Source organism: Emys orbicularis, chromosome 2, assembly GCF_028017835.1.
Source record: "Emys orbicularis isolate rEmyOrb1 chromosome 2, rEmyOrb1.hap1, whole genome shotgun sequence".
Classification (NCBI taxonomy): Eukaryota; Metazoa; Chordata; order Testudines; family Emydidae; genus Emys; species Emys orbicularis.
In genome coordinates, this window is record NC_088684.1 from 259844656 (window position 1) to 259864462 (window position 19807).

At 42.3% G+C, this 19807-nt stretch overlaps 1 protein-coding gene across 1 annotated transcript in view; it reads left to right on the forward strand.

Annotated features, from left to right (window-relative positions):
- Nucleotides 1-19807, forward strand: part of MALRD1 (MAM and LDL receptor class A domain containing 1) — a 378194-nt gene that overhangs the window by 83466 nt on the left and 274921 nt on the right. Inside the window, exons 10-11 of the mRNA XM_065399653.1 lie at nucleotides 3301-3477; nucleotides 14119-14296. Coding sequence (XP_065255725.1) covers nucleotides 3301-3477; nucleotides 14119-14296 — 355 coding nt within the window. The remainder of the gene's footprint in view (nucleotides 1-3300; nucleotides 3478-14118; nucleotides 14297-19807) is intronic.

The following is a 19807-nucleotide window of genomic DNA, read 5'->3' on the forward strand; positions in this document are numbered from 1 at the left end:
AAGCTTTGCTAAAGTCAAGGAATAACACATCCACTGCTTTCCCCTCATCCACAGAGCCAGTTATCTCATCATAGAAGGCAATTAGGTTAGTCAGGCACGACTTCCCCTTGGTGAATCCATGCTGACTGTTCCTGATCACTTTCCTCTCCTCTAAGTGTTTCATTATTGATTCCTTGAGGACCTGCTCCATGATTTTTCCAGGGACTGAGGTGAGGCTGACTGGCCTGTAGTTCCCCGGATCCTCCTTCTTCCCTTTTTTAAAGATGGGCACTACATTAGCCTTTTTCCAGTCATCTGGGACCTCCCCCGATCGCCATGAGTTTTCAAAGATAATGGCTAATGGCTCTGCAATCTCATCCGCCAACTCCTTTAGCACCCTCGGATGCAGCGCATCTGGCCCCATGGACTTGTGCACGTCCAGTTTTTCTAAATAGTCCCGAACCACTTCTTTCTCCACAGAGGGCTGGTCACCTTCTCCCCATATTGTGCTGCCCAGTGCAGCAGTCTGGGAGCTGACCTTGTTTGTGAAGACAGGGGCAAAAAAATCATTGAGTACATTAGCTTTTTCCACATCCTCGGTCACTAGGTTGCCTCCCTCATTCAGTAAGGGACCCACACTTTCCTTGACTTTCTTCTTGTTGCTAACATACCTGAAGAAACCCTTCTTGTTACTCTTAACATCTCTTGCTAGCTGCAACTCCAAGTGTGATTTGGCCTTCCTGATTTCACTCCTGCATGCCTGAGCAATATTTTTATACTCCTCCCTGGTCATTTGTCCAATCTTCCACTTCTTGTAAGCTTCTTTTTTGCGTTTAAGATCAGCAAGGATTTCACTGTTTAGCCAAGCTGGTCGCCTGCCATATTTACTATTCTTTCTACACGTCAGGATGGTTTGTTCCTGCAACCGCAATAAGGATTCTTTAAAATACAGCCAGCTCTCCTGGACCTCTTTGCCCTTCATGTTGTTCTCCCAGGGGATCCTGCCCATCTGTTCCCTGAGGGAGTCAAAGTCTGCTTTTCTGAAGTCCAAGGTCCGTATTCTGCTGCTCTCCTTTTTTCCTTGTGTCAGGATCCTGAACTCGACCATCTCATGGTCACTGCCTCCCAGGTTCCCATCCACTTTTGCTTCTCCTACTAATTCTTCCCTGTTTGTGAGCAGCAGGTCAAGAAAAGCTCTGCCCCTAGTTGGTTCCTCCAGCACTTGCACCAGGAAATTGTCCCCTACACTTTCCAAAAACTTCCTGGATTGTCTGTGCACCGCTGTATTGCTCTCCCAGCAGATACCAGGGTGATTAAAGTCTCCCATGAGAACCAGGGCCTGCAATCTAGCAACTTCTGCTAGTTGCCAGGAGAAAGCCTCGTCCACCTCATCCCCCTGGTCTGGTGGTCTATAGCAGACTCCGACCACGACATCACCCTTGTTGCTCACACTTCTCAACTTTATCCAGAGACACTCAGGTTTTTCTGCAGTTTCATACCGGAGCTCTGAGCAGCCATACTCCTCTCTTACATACAACGCAACTCCCCCACCTTTTCTGCCCTGCCTGTCCTTCCTGAACAGTTTATATCCATCAATGATAGTACTCCAGTCATGTGAGTTATCCCACCAAGTCTCTGTTATTCAAATCGCATCATAGTTCCCTGACTGTGCCAGGACTTCCAGTTCTCCCTGCTTGTTTCCCAGGCTTCTTGCATTTGTGTATAGGCACTTAAGATAACTCATCGATCGTCCCTCTTTCTCAGTATGAGACAGGAGTCCTCCCCTCTTGCATTCTCCTGCTTGTGCTTCCTCCCAGGATCCCATTTCCCCACTTACCTCAGGGCTTTGGTCTCCTTCCCCCGGTGAACCTAGTTTAAAGCCCTCCTCACTAGGTTAGCCAGCCTGCTGGCGAAGATGCTCTTCCCTCTCTTCGTTAGGTGGAGCCTGTCCCTGCCCAGCACTGCTCCTTCTTGGAACACCATCCCATGGTCGAAGAATCCAAAGCCTTCTCTCCGACACCACCTGCGTAGCCATTCGTTGACTTCCACGATTCGACGGTCTCTATCCAGGCCTTTTCCTTGCACAGGGAGGATGGACGAGAACACCACTTGCGCCTCAAACTCCTTTATCCTTCTTCCCAGAGCCACGTAGTCTGCAGTGATCCACTCAAGGTCATTCTTGGCAGTATCATTGGTGCCCACGTGGAGAAGCAGGAAGGGGTAGCGATCCGAGGGCTTGATGAGTCTCAAGATAGTTAAGTCCAAAGCTGACTGTGAAGAGTTACAAATGGATCTCACAAAACTGGGTGACTCAGCAACAAAAAGGCAGGTGAAATTCAATGGTGAGAAATGCAAAGTAATGCACATTGGAAAATATAGCCCAAACTATATATACAAAATGATAGGATCTAAATTAGGAGTCATTGTGGATAGTTCTCTGAAAACATCTACTCAATTTGGAGTGGCTGTCAAAAAAGCTAACAGAATGTTGGGAATCATTAAGAAAGGGATAGATAATAAGACTGAAAATATCATATTGTCTCTATATAAATCCATGGTACGCCCACATCTTGAATACTGCATGAAGATGTGGTCGCCCAATGTCAAAAAAGATATATTGGAATTGGAAAAGGTTCAGAAAAGGGCAACAAAATTATTAAGGGCATGGAACAGCTTCCATATGAAGAGAGATTAAAAAGACTGGGACGTTTCAGCTTGGAAAAGAGACAACTAATGGGGGACGTGATTGAGAAGGTGTGGAGAAAGTTAATAAGGAATTATTTACTCCTTCACATAACACAAGAAGCAGAGGTCACCCAGTGACATTAATAGGCAGCAGGTTTAAAGAAAACAAAAGGGAGTACTTCTTCACGTAACAAACACTCAACCTGTGGAACTCATTGCCATGGCATTTTGTGAAGGCCAAAACTATAACGGGGTTAAAAAAGAATTAGATAAGTTCATAGAGGATAGGTTCATCAATGGCTATTATCCAAGATGGTCAGGGATACAACCCCATGTTCTGGGTGTCCCTGGCCTCTGACTGCCAGATGCTGGGAGTGGACTGTGGGAATTAGGTGCTTAAACCTGATGAGAAAGGAATCCAGTGGAGAGGAAATTGGCATGACACAGTAAGAGTGGTGGGACAGGAAGGTGATTGTCAAAGTAACTTTTTTTTTTTTTAATGGACCGAACAGCAAGGAGATGATAGCAAAGGGATGTTAGATAGGAGGAGAGTCTCACAGCAATTCCACAGTTCAGGTGCAGAGATCAAAGAACTGTTGAATAAAGACATTGTTTGAATTATTTTTTTTCCATAAGGAAATTTGCCAACTATCTCATCAACACCCTCAGGAACTTCAGTTCCTGCAACAGTCCCTACGAACAATTGCACAGAGAAGGAATTTGTCTGTAGAGAAACGGGCCACTGCATCCAGATGATCCAGAGATGTGATTTCAGACCTGACTGCTCTGATAAGTCTGATGAGTCCTCTTGTGGTCAGTGAACTAATTATTATGCTGCACTAACACATTTATTCTGAGATATTAAAAATATTTAATTATTCCATATCTTCATTTGCTATTCTGTATTTACATCCTGGCATTAATCTTCATGTAAGCTTCCCCAAAGAAAGACTAACCTTCAGCTTTGTAGTATGGGAATCTGAGATGTAATGCATCTTCAACCTTCCAATGTGCTGACTGGGATCTGACACTTTATATTTCAACTCAAATTACTTACTCCAAAGCTTATATCACTTAGTGCTTAGTTGCTATACGTAGCCATTTAAAAATAAATAAATACAGTTTCTCAAATTAACTGAACCAGTAATTACTGCTCATCTTTTTAAAGCAGCAAGGCAATTGTTGATGAGCAAGAAATTAAGATAATATGTCATGAAGGGAAGAGTGGATATAGCCAAAAGAGTTACAAAGAAGTAACTTGTTGGTTGCTCCTGATGGATTTCTAGTATCAAGATACTTAATAATAGAAATCAAACTGTTGCTTTATATTTGTGCCTTAAAATATAGTCCTTGATAATCCTGGTCTGCTAGTTCACAAGAGGAAATATATTTAGACTACCCCTTCAGGGCAGGAACTGTGTCTATATTAGAGGTGTGGGAAACCAGAATGTTCAGTTTATGGGAAATTCTGAAATTTCTAAATTTGTTTTCATTCTGAATTTGAATGAAACATTGAATTTCAAAAATTGCCACAAAACTACATTAAAAAAAAATTTTTTTTTGTTCAATCAAAACATTTAGTTTTGATTTCCACTTTCAAAAAAATCATAATACAAAAAAAATTGTTGTCATGAAAAGCAGTTTCAAAATGAAAATTGGAAACATTCAGTTCTGAAAATGTTGAAATGGAATGTTATGATATTATTGAATGCTTCATTTAGATCTTTTTCTAAATGAAATTTTTTTGAAATCAACACATTCCCATGGACAATTTTGATTTCAGTGAAAGAGCATTTTCCAGCCAACTCTAGTCTAAATGTTTGTTCAGCACTGAATACAAATCAGCTGTTATGGATCACCATTGTGGAAGCAGAAAAAGAACTGTCAGAAAAGAACTGCAATGCATGACAGTTTGTTAGCAAGAGTCAGGCTAACTGTAACCCTAATAACGCGAGATTTGTAGAAGCGAGGATTGTGTGAGGCGGGTGAGAAAGTACTGTGTGAGAAGTTATTGTGACCTTGTATAGATAAGGTGTAGAAGACCTTGTGTAGATAAGGTATAGGAAATATTGTATGTTGGCAAGAGTCAAAACAATTAAGAAATAAGATATCAAGATGGCTTATGTATAACAAAATGCAGCTGTCCCTCATTATTTTCTGTAATGAAAGGTATAAATGCTTGTTGTAATTAGGTATCAGTGAGAGAGACCTGCTTGGCTCTCTCCCTCTGCACAATTGTGAGAGTGAATAAAGCTTCTGACTTGCTGTACCCAAACAAAAAGTGAGAACTCAGTTTTTCTCCGACAATTTGGGGGCTCGTCCGGGATGGCAACGCCCTCAGAGGCACCGGCAGTTACTACGGATCGTTCCCCTTCGAACCCCATGGCGCCACAATAGAGGTAGGAGACCTTTTGAAATCTCTATTGGGGTGTCGGAGGAGGACTGTCCGTGGGGCCGTCTGTCCCTGTTGGGCTCACGCCATCCGAACTTATTGACTGTGCAGCAAGGTCAGATGCTGAGCGGCGTAGGGGAATTGTTTGCCGCCCCCTGTATGCATATGCGAGGTGCATAGGATTGCACCTGTGTTGAGGGGTTGTTACCGCCTCAGCAGGAGGGGTTTTTACTGCCTCATAGTCCGGACAGAGGGGTTGTTTACCGCCTCAAGAGGGGTTTTTACCGCCTCGAGTGATGCATCGAGGTACTTGGGAATAGTACCTGAGGTACTTGGGAATAGTACCTGGAGTAAGGCCTTGGTGTGTGTGTGTGTGTGTGTGTGTGTGTGTGTGTGTGTGTGTGTGTACACCAGTGTGAATTGAGTGTTACCGGAAGACGCCCAGAGTACTCTGCGAAGTCTTTTGGCTCGTGACCAGAACTACTCTAACGCAAGCCCGGTAACTAGAGGATCTTTTAGGAGATCCGACCCACGGTACGCTAACTCGGCCTGGCATCGTCCGGCGAGGAGGCTGCCTGGGTCTAGGAGTGTGTGAACCCATCTTCCCTCCCCTTTTCCTCTCCGTGTGAGCCACTGACAGTCGGACCATCTCACTGGATGCAACAGAGTAAGCGGCGCCGTCTCTCTGAGATTAGCCGACGCTCTTTGCTGAAGGGAGGTGTAGGAGGTCATGGCTATCCTCGTTAGTCTCTCCTGTGTGAGTACCCTGTAGGGAGAGATCCTTAGTTTATATGCCGCTAGCGCGGACAGGGCATCCTCCTCCCTGTGTGTGTGATTGGAAAATGGGTGGGGGACAGTCTAAGGATTCCCTCTCACCCCCTAAGGGTACCCCAGCTTATTTTATGTACGTACATTATGGTCCATCAACCTGCAGGTATTTAGAGAATTGGAATCATTACACGCGTGAAAATTCATCTAAACAATGCCCACTAGAAGGTACCTTCAATCTAGAGAAGATCATACATCTCAGAGGAGTTTTTAATCACCAAAAAAGAAAGCCTCTGACACACAATGGGAGCAATTTGTCTATTGAGGAAAGGAACGGGTTAATTTGAAATTCAGCTTGGTCCAGAGATAAAGAGAAAGTTAATCTGCGTTCAAGGTCAAGAATCAATGCAGACCAGGCTAAGTACAAAGAAAAACTACTTTCGGCCCCAGCTGGCTGTGAAAAAATATAGACATAGTCAAACCAAAGGCAATACAAGTTACAGTGCTGAGATTACATTTGCAAAGCTTAACTGTCCAGTGAGATCCAACAGTCTGCCTTTGCGACCCTGGAGCCGGCGTGGTTTGGGGACGCTGAAGAAGCCACAGGCAGCCGGCCTGGACTGGAATCACTGAAAAGACGCCCCAGGAGACTTCAGGGTGTAAAAGAACTGCCCTCCCAAGAGAGGAAGCAAGTTGGAGATTGCACAGCACCTTCTCTCAACGTTATACACAGACGTGGCCAGTCTGGACATACGTGTGTGAGTATGAAAGTGTGCCTACTCTCAGCCGCAGTAAGTCTGAGAACCGGAGAGGGATTTAGCATTCCTCTCTCCACCCCGGTTGACCGGGAAGGGTGTCAGGTGGATCTACCCCAGTCGTAGCAGGACTGGGCAATAGAGAAGTTGGAGTAATAGGAAGAGTTGTGTACTTGATAACTAGAATTGAGCAATTAAAAGCATAGATCATGAACCAGGCAGCAACTCAAACCTATGCCCAGGGCAAGTTGCAAGCCTTGAGACAGGACTTCCAGGCAGAAAAGGAAGCACTGGCTAAGCAAGTACCGGTCCTTCAGGGACTTGTCAGAATTTAACCATTTGTGTTTGCATATGCTGTAACAGCAGTGTGTTTGCCACAAGAGAAAATTGAATAGTTAAACGCCAATGGGCCCTGCGTTTTGCCCAAGTGGCAAGCCTCACGAGGGAGGACTCGGGTAGCCTTGTGAGTAAGAATGTTTAAGAGAAGAGACCAGGAAGGGTGGGGGCTAGTTGAGAAGCCCACCCTCCTATCTAAATTGGTAGTGAAAAAGCCGGTGCCCATGGAAGGGACGGTTCAGCGAGAAAAGCAGGATTGGGCCCAAGCGGGCAGGCAATAGATAGAGAGATTGGAAAACAGGTTGGAAACTTTGAGGGCATAGTGGAAGGAAAGGAGTAAGTAATTATAAGCATGGGGATTTCAAATCCCCAGGATAATAATTGGAATGGTAAAATCTGAGTTGAGTTGGGTGTCGTTTTGGGAGACAAGCAAGTGATTTAAGAAAAGAGAGTGAAAAGTTAACTCTGTAGTTGCTAAAGGGAATCAAGCAGTGAAACTTGGTAGGAATGTCTGTAAGTAATTCAGGCAAGAGGTTATTTAAGTGGAATTATTCGACTATGAATACGTTAGTCTAATTTGCTGAAGAACACTCCTGCTGTATACAATCTGTGTTTTATAAGTTTGAGATGAATTGGTATTGTTTAAAGTTGCAAAAACCGAAAATACTTTTGCCAGACACAGGAAACTAGTGTTGTTTAATACGGTGTTTAGCATTTAATCCTTAAGGTGACTTAATGCTTTACAAGATTTAAAATGTTTTAACTAAAGACCAAAGGTTGTGGCTGCAGCAGGGTAGTCAAAGCCAGGAGAATAAAAGATTTGAATTTGTTTTTGGGTAACAAAATAGCAGATAAAAGATCTGGTAAAAAGATAGAGAAGGACAGTGCCCCTGGCTCTGTGTGGTCGAGCTGTCACTTTACTAGGGGTGCATGGAGATTTTGTAAGCACAAAAGAAACAGTTACACCTTGTGTAGAAATTGATGTGGCTAGTGTTATGGAAATTGAATTGTGGAGAGGATGTGCATTTTCCCCAGAACATGTGCAGTGTATATTGTAGCAGAGGTAAAAGAAATGCAAACCTACCAGTATAGGTTGTGTTGTCTTTTTCAGATCACTGGGTGTTTGAAAGCAGGAGCTAGAAGTAAAAGGCAATCAAAAGTCTGGGAAAGTTAATTGTGTCCCTTTTAAAGTAAGAATCTTTAAGCTGTGGATAGCTTTGGATCTGGAAGCAAGCCAGAAAGCATCTGTATTAATGCAATTTTCTAACTAATAAGGTAGAAGCCACTGAAACCTGGGCTGCCTATGAAACAAATACAAGGAAATATGGGGTAATTCCTCTGTTTTGTCTAAAATCAACAAGAGTATGTGTATATAAAGGAAATATTTTAAGCAATGACTGACTACCCAGAAGGGGTAGACCTCTGTTCTTTTGTCTTTCAGATCATCAGAGAAAACGGATGCCAGCTGAACAGCATTCAATGTACCATGCATTTACTGGTACAATAGGAATTATTTTTGTGTTCTTTGTCCTGTCTTGTGGTGTTTGTCTTGTGGCCAGAATTGTTGGGTTTAATAATTTCATAAGACAGTCTAGTTCAAAATTAAATAGAAGGGTTAAATCAAAAAAAGCAGATACTTGTTTTATTCAACTTGGAATACAAAAAGTGTTTGGATAAATCAGGAAAATGTGATATACTAAAGTCTAATACAGTTGCTTAAGTAAGAAAAAGAAACTTCATTGGCCAGATTTTTAATTGAAAAAATTGTTGTTAAAATTTGCATACCAACAGTCTTTGGAAGCAAGGACATGGAAGGTTAACCCACTCCCCATATTGCCCATGGGATCCTTCTGGCTACCTCAGATTTCTAGCCAGAGGGCTGGGGAGGGAGGAAAGCTATTGGACACCTGAGGTTGTACCGAGTGAACTCCTCAAAAGTGGGTGTGCTTGTCCTGGTTTGTTCCTCCAAAGCTCTGTAATAAAGTTATTTTACTGGAAGGGTGTACATGGCATACATTGAATAAGACGACTAATGTACTGTATAATGGCAATGTGTATGTGTTCATTGTTGGGAAAAGGTGTATGAGTGAAGAGTGGACGTTTCCTTTGTAGGTTAAAAGAAGCCAAGAAGGGGAGAAGGAAAAAGAACAGAATGAGTTAACTGAGGAAAAAAATAGCTAGCAAGCTCAGTCCAAAGATAAGACGTTGGCCCCATCCAAGGATACTACCCACAGCTAAGACTTGGCTGACAGCCAAGAAAAGGGGGGGCCTGAATGTGCCCAACAACTATGATATCTGCAAAACACTGCCAGGCATTAATGAAATGTGTTAGGTTTCTTTTCTCACAGATAAAAGAAGTGCTACCCAAAGACCCTAGCAGCCCTGCCATTCATTGAAACAAGGAGACTGAGTCTATGTAAAGTCCATCAACGAAAGACTGCTTTGGCTCCATGCTGGAAAGGCCCTTTCCAAGTCCTGTTAACCACCAACACCGCTGTGAAGTGCCAAGGACTGCCCACCTGGAACCATGCTTCTTACTGCAAAAAGACCCCTCCACCTGGAGAGGATTCTCCAGCTGCTGATCAGCCTATTTCTCCTGCTAGCTCTGCTGTGCCTCCTGGACAGCAGGGAAGGAGGACAAGGTGAAGTGCTAGTAACCTCTCCTTTGTCCTCTGACAGATCTACAATGCCTTTGAATTCTTTTACAGGAATCACACCAGTACAGGGTGAAGTGCTAGTAACCTCTCCCCTGCACTATGGTGAATCACAACTGCTTTTGAAGAAGAAAAGAAGAAACACTCGCTCTGCTGAAACCACCAAAGTCCAGGAATTCCTGACTACAAAAGACATTAAGAACTGGCCCTGGTGGAGAAGACGGAGCATCGTTTATTGGCAAGGAGGGAACTGTGGGGACCGTTCCTGGGAATGCGGGGTCCAGTGGTGGGGTGGATTCTTTCCAGGGGCAGGACTTTGTGCTTATGGACAGGTACCTTCAGGATGCACTGCCCTTCCTAATTGGCTTTCAGAAGATGAATATCAAAACCGCCTTGCCACCACTAGGACTACACCCACTAGTCCCTTGACCCCTGCCACCACCACTGTAACTTACCCAGATACAAACCGTACTGTATATTCCAATGAAACCCATTGGCCAAGGCTTTCACATCTTAGTGATTTACTGAAATTTTGTTCAGAGAAATTATTCTTTAAAGTTCAGGATAATGTATATGAGCAAACAATTGAATGGAAAACAAATGGATCAGTAGAGATAGAAATACATGATATCACTACCAGCGAACCCCAAGAATTAATAATTGCAATTGATGGGTTCTATAGTGAAGTAGATATGATGGTTGTTCCTGGAACTTGTACTGTGTTAAATGAGAGAGGCCCTTATTGTTATTTGGTCACCCAATTAGTGAATAATCAGACAAATACCCAAATTGTTCACAGGGGGCTGCCATTAGATTAGCACAACAGAGGGCTTGGGTTATTTCCTCTAGAAAGAAGAGAGACTTGACCGGATCCCTGTGGGATGGGGCCAATAGTGCAGCAGCAGTGTGGAATATTTTTAAGAACCAGGAACATGATGAGAAATTGGGCCAACTAGAGAAGGCCATTGGCCTTGTTTCTGGAGCACAACTAACCCAGGTACAGGCTGGAGTTGGTGAGTTACATGTTATTTCCGCCCTTAGTTCTATGACCCAGAAGTTGCTAAGAGAGATGGTACTGAATATCACTGAGGCTGGGAAGGCATTGCAGTGGGATCTAGCATGTTCAGAGACTCAGGATTTCCTGAATGACCAGCTGATGTCCATTCGGAATGATCTAGAACATCAGGCTTGGCCCACTGCCCTTACAGACACATCAGGAGTACCATCTGATCTGTGGCCATGGAGACTTACTTGGAAACTTTCTGGATGGAAGTGCGGACGTTCTCAGTGCTCCTTCCAAGCATATGGACCGGTAAAGGGGGTGTGGGCTCCTACATACCGTATCCTGCCGGGTCCATGGGGAGGATGCATGTGGGATTGGATAATTCACCGAGACATCTGGGAAATTAGACCACCTGATATGCCCAATCGATTTTTAGTCAGTGCTCCTGGGATTACACCTCACATTTGGATGGGGTTAGGAAGTCAGTGGACATTTTGGCCATTAGAACCCCACAGCTTCAGTGTAACCGTAAACTGGAGCCAGGAGAAGTTGTCACTGTTTATGACTACGTTTGCTGGGAGGGTAGGGGACAAGGAACTACCCTGACAGGACACTTACTTTTTCAAGCTAACGATAGCTGTGTGTATGTTAATGACACCACATTACAAGACATACATTTTAATCTCACTACCACTGCAGGCAATCATATTATTTACTGGCCTGCAGATAGAGCTTTCCAAGTAGCCCTTAGGTTCCAGATACCCTTTAATTGGACTAGTTTAGTACCTGATAGATTTCAGAATTTGTTTTCACTGTTACCAGAGATTCAGAAAATCTCTGAAGTACAAGGGCAAATTCACATGCTTCAAAACATATATCAAGTTGAAAAGTATGCCTTTCAGACTGCTTATAGAGTATCCACTTTATGTACTAAGTATAATGTATTGTGCTTTGTAACTAAGGCTGTACAACAACCCCATTATAGTTTTGCTATGGGAATGTTATTGCTTGTATTGTTATTAGTTAGTTTAGGATTATGTTATTGTTGTTGTAAAAGACGTAATAATAGTAATACCTTTCATGTTCATGCTAATCATGCATTGTCATTACATCCAATCAGAACCGCTAACATTGAAACATCTGATATAGAATCTGAAGTCCAGGACTTGATGCAAATAGAGGTTTGAGAATGTTTGTTGTACTAGAAGTACAAAAGGGGGGGTTGTGGAAGCAGAAAAAGAACTGTCAGAAAAGAACTGCAATGCATGACAGTTTGTTAGCAAGAGTCAGGCTAACTGTAACCCTAATAACGCGAGATTTGTAGAAGCGAGGATTGTGTGAGGCGGGTGAGAAAGTACTGTGTGAGAAGTTATTGTGACCTTGTATAGATAAGGTGTAGAAGACCTTGTGTAGATAAGGTATAGGAAATATTGTATGTTGGCAAGAGTCAAAACAATTAAGAAATAAGATATCAAGATGGCTTATGTATAACAAAATGCAGCTGTCCCTCATTATTTTCTGTAATGAAAGGTATAAATGCTTGTTGTAATTAGGTATCAGTGAGAGAGACCTGCTTGGCTCTCTCCCTCTGCACAATTGTGAGAGTGAATAAAGCTTCTGACTTGCTGTACCCAAACAAAAAGTGAGAACTCAGTTTTTCTCCGACAAATAAATAATAATAAATTATTTTTTTTATTTTTAATACTCATGAAACTTCCTTGAATATAGCAATTTCTTCAAAATTATTTGATTTTAATTTCACAAATCTCTTCAGCTTTTTCCTGTATAGATTGATTATGAATATTGAAAAATTTAGACGTTGCATGCTTATGATTGGTCAGCCAAATCACATGGTATTGTTTTTCTTTCCTGATTAAATGTGTGATCATTTATAAAGTGAAATATTTTGTTTGTGTATGTATGAATATAAAATATATTGTCCACAAATACACTCACATGTGATTTTGATATCTACTTTCTGTTAAAATTTGTTCCAGTAAAACATTAGCCACTGAGTGTCCATGGTAAGTGAACCCAAACGGAAAAAGTGGAAGTGATTTACAAATTCAAATATTGATGGACATTTTCATGCAGTATTCATCCAGCTCTAGTTACTGAGGAGAAACACTGAAGTGAAACTTTAGCATAAAGCAGAGCTCACTGGGTAGAACAAGTTCTTTCTCACAAATTCAATTTAGGTCTGTCTTCCAAGTCACCCTTCATCTCTTCAGGGGGATAAATGCTATGGAGAATACTGCTTAGTCTACTGCATGCAATCTGAAGTCTGCAGTCACCACAGAAATGACTGCAATTCATCGCTTAAATGGCAATATCTGAATATGCCTGAAGTACGTCCTGCAGGCAGCAATCTGTGCACAGGAGGGCGTTATCCACTGTCAATTGCACTTTAAAACATAATATTTATAAAACACGTAAAACTGTAAAAGAATATGTGTGGCACTTTAGACTGTGCCACTCATCACTGTCAGAAAGCATTATTAATCTTATAGATAATTAGGCAGAGACATTGGTTGTGGTTAGCTTTACCGTAACTTTTTAAACTAATAAAGCTGCTCTGTTAGCCCTCCCACCCTCCTTCATTCCCCAACCTCTACTCCCCCAAAGAGGTTACCCCAGGACAACATATTGTCCTCACACATTATAACTTACTAATACAGAGATCATCTAAGGCAGGGATCGGCAACCTTTGGCACGCGGCCCATCAGGGAAATCTGCTCGCAGGCCAGGACGGTTTGTTTACTGCAGCGTCCACAGGTTCAGCCGATCGCAGCTCCTAATGGCCGCGGTTCGCCGTGCCAGGCTAATGGGGGCTGCGGGAAGGGGCGTCCAGCACATCCCGCACCACTTCCCGCAGCCCTCATTGGCCTGGAACTGCCCCAGCAGCAGCCAGTGCGACTGGCCCAGTGGTTGCCATGACCTCCATGACAAACACAGAGCCTTAACCATTAGATTCTGTGTGTGGGGACACTGAGTGGGACAAGGCAACTGGAATACTCATTTGTCCCATCTTCAAGAAGGGATCAGCTAATCCCAGGAGGCTGAAATACTACCCAAATAAGATGGTAATTCAGTATTTTGGTCCCAATGCCAAATGGTAGCATTACTGTAAGTCATTTAGATATGATTTGGATTGTTAAAATAAAACTAATTTGCTTTTTGAGTTCCCTTCATAAAGTTGCTATCACACGGATAGCTAATGGCTTTTACACTGATATCTTTGCATATGACATCACCAGAGGAAACAGGTCCTTTTCATAAATAATGTGATCTGATGTTAGACACCAAGGTGAATAATGATTTTTCTCCCCAGGTTAGAATTTGTTCCTTAGCCAATAATATAGTGAGTACTATTGATATTGTAACAATAGGGAGAAGCCATGCTTATTGATGCTGTATAAATACTCATTAAAGAAACTAAACTGCAATTCTTTTATACCCATATTGTTCACTAGACCCTAACATCAACAGTCTGATCATTCCCAGTTAGTAGACATATACTAAGTATTCTAATTTTGTCTTGTAAAGCTGTGGAAGTTTGTGATTTTGAAGGTGAAAACCTATGTGAATGGTATCAACCAGTAACAGAAGTGGCAGCAGCAACTGTTTCAGTCCATTCCACTAATGCATTCCATTGGGGCCTTGGAAATGGAGCAACCATACATCCTGGGGAAGAAAACCACAGGCCATCAACTGATCACACAATGTGAGTAAGATGTTCACACCTACACACTTACCTCTTGGGACTGTATATGGTTAATCAGCTATGGCATTTGTGAATCCTGCTGCCATTTGCTCATTAGTTTCAGTGTTAAGTTATTCTAGACCTGTACTGCTCTAAGAGCAGAATTTGTCTCGGTGCATGTGAAAATTGAACTCTCTCCTAACATATAAATGTCTTGTACACCACTTGCAGGGGAAGAGAATTGCTGCCCCACCATGTCCTGCACAATGCTGAGTTTTCATCTCCAGCAGTACTAGCTCTGAGAAGAGGCAGCCAATCAGTATACCTGTAGGGACCAAGGTGTGAGCAATCATACCTAATGCTTAGAGTCAGGTGCCTGAAACCAGAGCCAGGGTCAGAGTCAGGTGCCAAGCCAAAGGTCAGAGCCGGGGTCAGGGTCAGGGTTAGGATAGGAGCAGAGACCTGGAATGAGGCAGGAAAGCAGGAACTGGCAATAGAAAGGGTTCTGGGATAAGGAGGGCAGGAACAGGCAGGGCTCAGGAATCAGGCAAGTAGGCAGGGTCCATAGCAGCTGCCAGCCAGCCAGGCACAGCTTCCTGTGCCTCTTTCTGGTTTAAGTAATGTGTCCCTGCCACTCAGGGGACATCTCCTCCAAACAGAAGCTTTCTGGGCCCTCTGTGAGCTAGAGCTTCACTAGCCCACTTTTCCACTTCTTTGGGTGAGTGGCTAGGTGTTGGCCACAGTCTCAGTCCTGCCTGGGGGCTCATGGCCCAGATTCTAGGGCCTGGATTACTAGCTGATGTGTTACATCTGAGAATACAGATGGAAGCAGACATGGGCAGCATGTATAATAGGCCAGGGGAGGCTAAGCCTTCCCTAACCCAGGCCGTGGCCCCGCCCTCACTCTCCTTTTCCCCCAAAGCTGGTGGGAGCTCAGCTCAGGCCAGCGGCTTGGAGCTTGGTTGGCCGGCCACTCAGGACAGCCAGAGGCCTGGGGCAGCTCGGGTTGGATCAATGCTTGGGCCGGCTGGTGACCTGGGGGTCGGGCCAGTGCTCGGGCCAGCCGGGGGTCACGGCAGCTGGTGGTCCAGGACTTGGGGCGGCTGGGGCAGGCGGGCCAGTGCTTGGGCCAGCTGGTGCAGTAGGGCAGTCTGGCCAATGGCCCAGGGATTGGGAGAGCTTGTGTGGGTGGGCTGGTCCTTGGGGTAGTTTGGCCAGGGCTTTTCTGGCAGTAGGATGGAGGGGGGCCTCGGGGCCCTGGCAGGCAGGTGGGGAGGTGGAAGGGGTGGGGTAGGGGCAGGGCCTTGGGCGTAAGGGGTGGGGTAGGGCTGGGCCGGGAGCTAGCCTCCCCGAAGGAGGAGTTCACACACCACCCATTGAAGCAGTGACTCACTGTTTTGAGATTGTGAATAATTTAAGGGTATGCACTAGGGCTGACGATTAATTGCAGTTACCTCACGTGATTAACTCATTAATTGCGATTAATCAAATAGTTAAACAATAGAATATAAATTGAAATATATTACATATTTTTGATGTTTTTCTATATTTTCAAATATATCTGTTTCAATTACAACAGAGAATACAAAGTGTACAGTGCTCACTTTATATTTTGATTACAAATATTTGCACTGTAAAAATGATAAAAGAAATAGTATTTTTCAATTCACCTCATACAAGTACTGTAGTGCAATCTTTTTATCATGAAAGTGCAACTTACAAATGTATTTTTTGATACATAACTGCACCCAAAAACAAAGCAATGTAAAACTTTAGAGCCTACAAGTCCACTCAGTCCTACTTCTTGTTCAGCTAATCACTCAGACAAATAAGTTTGTTTACATTTGCAGGAGATAATGCTGCCCGCTTCTTGTTTACAATGTCACCTGAAAGTGAGAACAGGTGTTCGCATGGCACTGTTGTAGCCGGCATTGCAAGATATTTACATACCAGATGCACTAAAGATTCATATGCTTTCATGATAAAGAGATTGCTCTACCGTACTTGTATTAGGTGAATTGAGAAATACTATTTCTTTTGTTTTTACAGTGCAAATATTTGTAATCAAATATAAATATAAAGTGAGCAAAGTACACTTTGTATTCTGTGTTGTAATTGAAATCAATGTATTTGAAAATGTAGAAAACATCCAAAATATTTAAATAAATGATATTCTATTATTGTTTAATAGCACAATTAATCACATGATTAATTTTTTTAATCGCACGATTAATCACAATTAATTTTTTTAATTGCTTGAGAGCCCTAGTATGCACTATTGAAGTCCTTATTCACAGTAGAAGCTTTTACAAAATTGTTTTCTCTATCGTTGATCGAGATGTTGAACCGAGTTATAAATACACAATGATGAGACAAATCATCTATCTTCCTTATGCTCATGGTATACTGCACAGTACAACTGAAACTACTACAGACATTCAATGGAAACTTTGTAAATAATACCTCTCACATCTGTAATGCAGAAATTCATCATATTGAAAAATAAATCCACTCACTTTGCTCTTTTGTCAATAGATCAATGCTATCAGGATATTGTATTTTATAGTGATAAAATTCTATGAATGTTGTTAGTAAAGGCATATGTGCTCATCTCTAGATATGCAAACATCACTTTTGTTAACAGAGATTCAAAAATGAAAAAAGGGCCTTATCCCAACTTCTAAATTTGTATACCAACTTGTAGGGCTTTGTGCATGAAAAAAACCAACAACCTGGAGATTCAATTTTAAAGGCTTTAGTTTTGAGAATTTGACCGTAATGTGCATTACATGGGTTGAAAAGAAACAAAGTGAGCTAGCCTTTTTCCTCTAAACAGACAGCAACAACAAAACACAAAACCTATGGTCCACATAAGAAAAAAAATGGACTGGGAGGAACAGATTTAAAGAGCTCAGTCTAGCTTTAATACTTATATTCTAGTTGATTGGCTTTTTTCTACATAGTGACTACTGACCCCAAGCGTTTAATTTGCTCAGATTTTGCTCCTTCGTCTTAAAGAATATGGTTGGAATGATGCCTTTTGGGGCAGAATTTGCCATATGGACATGCCAAAAATCTTGAATAGAAGCCTGGAAGGAACTCCTTTATATTGGCTCTTACGTAGAGGAAAGAAAATCTTCTCCTAGTGCTTCATTCCTGTGTGTGTTTCTTATACTCTCTCAAAGGATATTATTGAAGTCAAACTGCCGATTCCAGATAGAATCATTATGATAATTACTAGCTCCCGATAAAAATATTCATTTCATTTGCATAATGAGCAATAATTTGCTTTTTCATTGAGATTTGGTTACATTTAGTAAAGAATATGAAATTGTACTTTAGATGAATTACAGTCTTTTTTAAATTTATATCAGAATTATAATATTGACTATGCTGAAATATCTCCATTATCTCTCTCTCTCTATCTAATCTGTGTGTGACCCCACACACAAGTATGCTAGACAGACACATACATACTTCTATTTAATGTTGTATGAAAAAAATACCAATAGGCCAGGTATACTTAAATACAAGCTTCTTTCAGTGATGTGCAGCTCGAACTCCAGTCAAGAAACATGGGCTTTCTATATGATCTGAGAGCTGTTCAGTAATCTGAATAGAGAAAAAACAAGATTTTCTATCTGGAATGATAGATGCCTGCAGCTCTCTGTGCAAGTAGGAAATAACCATTTATATGTGGCAAGGAATTCAAAACAGGACACCAGTGTTATTAATTGCAGTAAGAGTTACTATTTTGATGGTAGTTTAAAACTAGATTTATGTTTATTTTTAGTGTCACAGTAATACTGTAGAGCATTCAACCTGACAGCATTGTTAATATGAGTATAAAAGAATTACTGCATTTCAGCTTAATATGTTAAGGTTTTTAGTGTCAGTAAAATTACTATGTTTCTATTGCAAAAAGCCCCATAATTTAACCATAGTTAAAAATTACAGCTTTACTTTGTCATTTTTTGGAAGCAATTTAGACTTCCTGCAGAACATCAGAATGTCTTCCTGCTTGAAGAGAAAAGGAATATGATAAATCAAGAGTAAAAAACTTGAACTGACTAAAGAATATAAAATCTTATGATATAATTGTTGCATAGTAGATAATATTAGCATCACATTTTCTGTTTTACAGAATCTTCTTACAGCATTTTCACCCTGTACATGTTTTAATGTACAGTGATATTTGATCTCTTTTAATATACAGTGATAGACATATGTACTAGAACTGGTTAACATTTTTAATTGAAACTGTTTTTCAACAGAAAATTAGATTTTACATATAGTTTCCCTCCCCCCAAATGTGTCTGCTTCCACGGGAAAACTTTGATTTTTTTCATTTAAAAATAAACAACCTTGAATGTCATAAAACTGAAAAGTTTTAGTTTTCAGTTGAAAACTGAAATATTTCAGAAAAGAACTGAAATATTATGGTTCCGATATGCTGCCACAGTGCCTCCTGCAAGTGTATTTTGGTTGCCACATGTCCCTGTTCCCCTCTATGTGCTGCGCTCCCTAGCCAGATTTTATCTTCCCATGATGCACTATGTCCCCTTATCAAGGGTACGTCTTCACTACCTGCCGTATCGGCGGGTAGCAATCAATTTATCCGGGATCGATATATCGCGTCTCGTTAAGACGCGATGTATCGATTCCCGAATGCGCTCACCGTTGACTCCGGAACTCCACCAGAGCGAGCGGCGGTAGCGCAGTCGACGGGGGAGCCGCAGCCGTCGATCCCGCACCGTGTGGACCCCAGGTAATTCGATCTAAGATACTTCGACTTCAGCTACGCAATTCGCGTATCTTAGATCGATCCCCCCCCTAGTGTAGACCAGCCCCAAGAGGGCAGACCATGGTGTGTTGTCGGAAAAGTCGTCTAACCAAGGAACCTGACCTATAGAGGAGAATGAGATCATGAGAGCACCCAAATTATAGCTTCCATGAGGTGCATCAGTGCCATTTCCAAAACAAAATATTTCTGTTTTCCATTTCTCACTGAACTTTTTTAATTGTCATCAAAACTTTACATGGGGGGAAAAAACTCATTTTCTGTCCAGCTCTAACATGTACACTGTGTAGCTGCCTGTTTTCATACAGTATATCAGATTCCATGCAGAATGGATGAAACTCTTACTGGTTCAGAGAATATGTGTAATGGGGGGGGCCTGTTTGTTGAGCGGGGCCATCCCTGTTGTCCCAATGCAGGGTTGGTACACCCCGTCACACAGTCGTCTGGACTCCTTGTGGGATCAAATATTTGCAACAATGTGGTCGCAGGACCCCTAGTGGGGTCAAGCACATATCAACCCTTTGCCCCCAGGCGGGGTAGGACAAGCAGTCCATAACCTCCAAGACTCCTGGCCGAAGCAGATAATAACAATTAGGGTTTCTGATCTTCCAGGCAGTGTATAGCAAACAGTCAGTCTATAGCCCCTAGGTGGGGCTGAACAACCAATCAGTCTAGGGCCTCTGAGCTTCCTGGTTGGGGCAAGCAAGCAGCAATTGGGGGTGGGGGTGAGG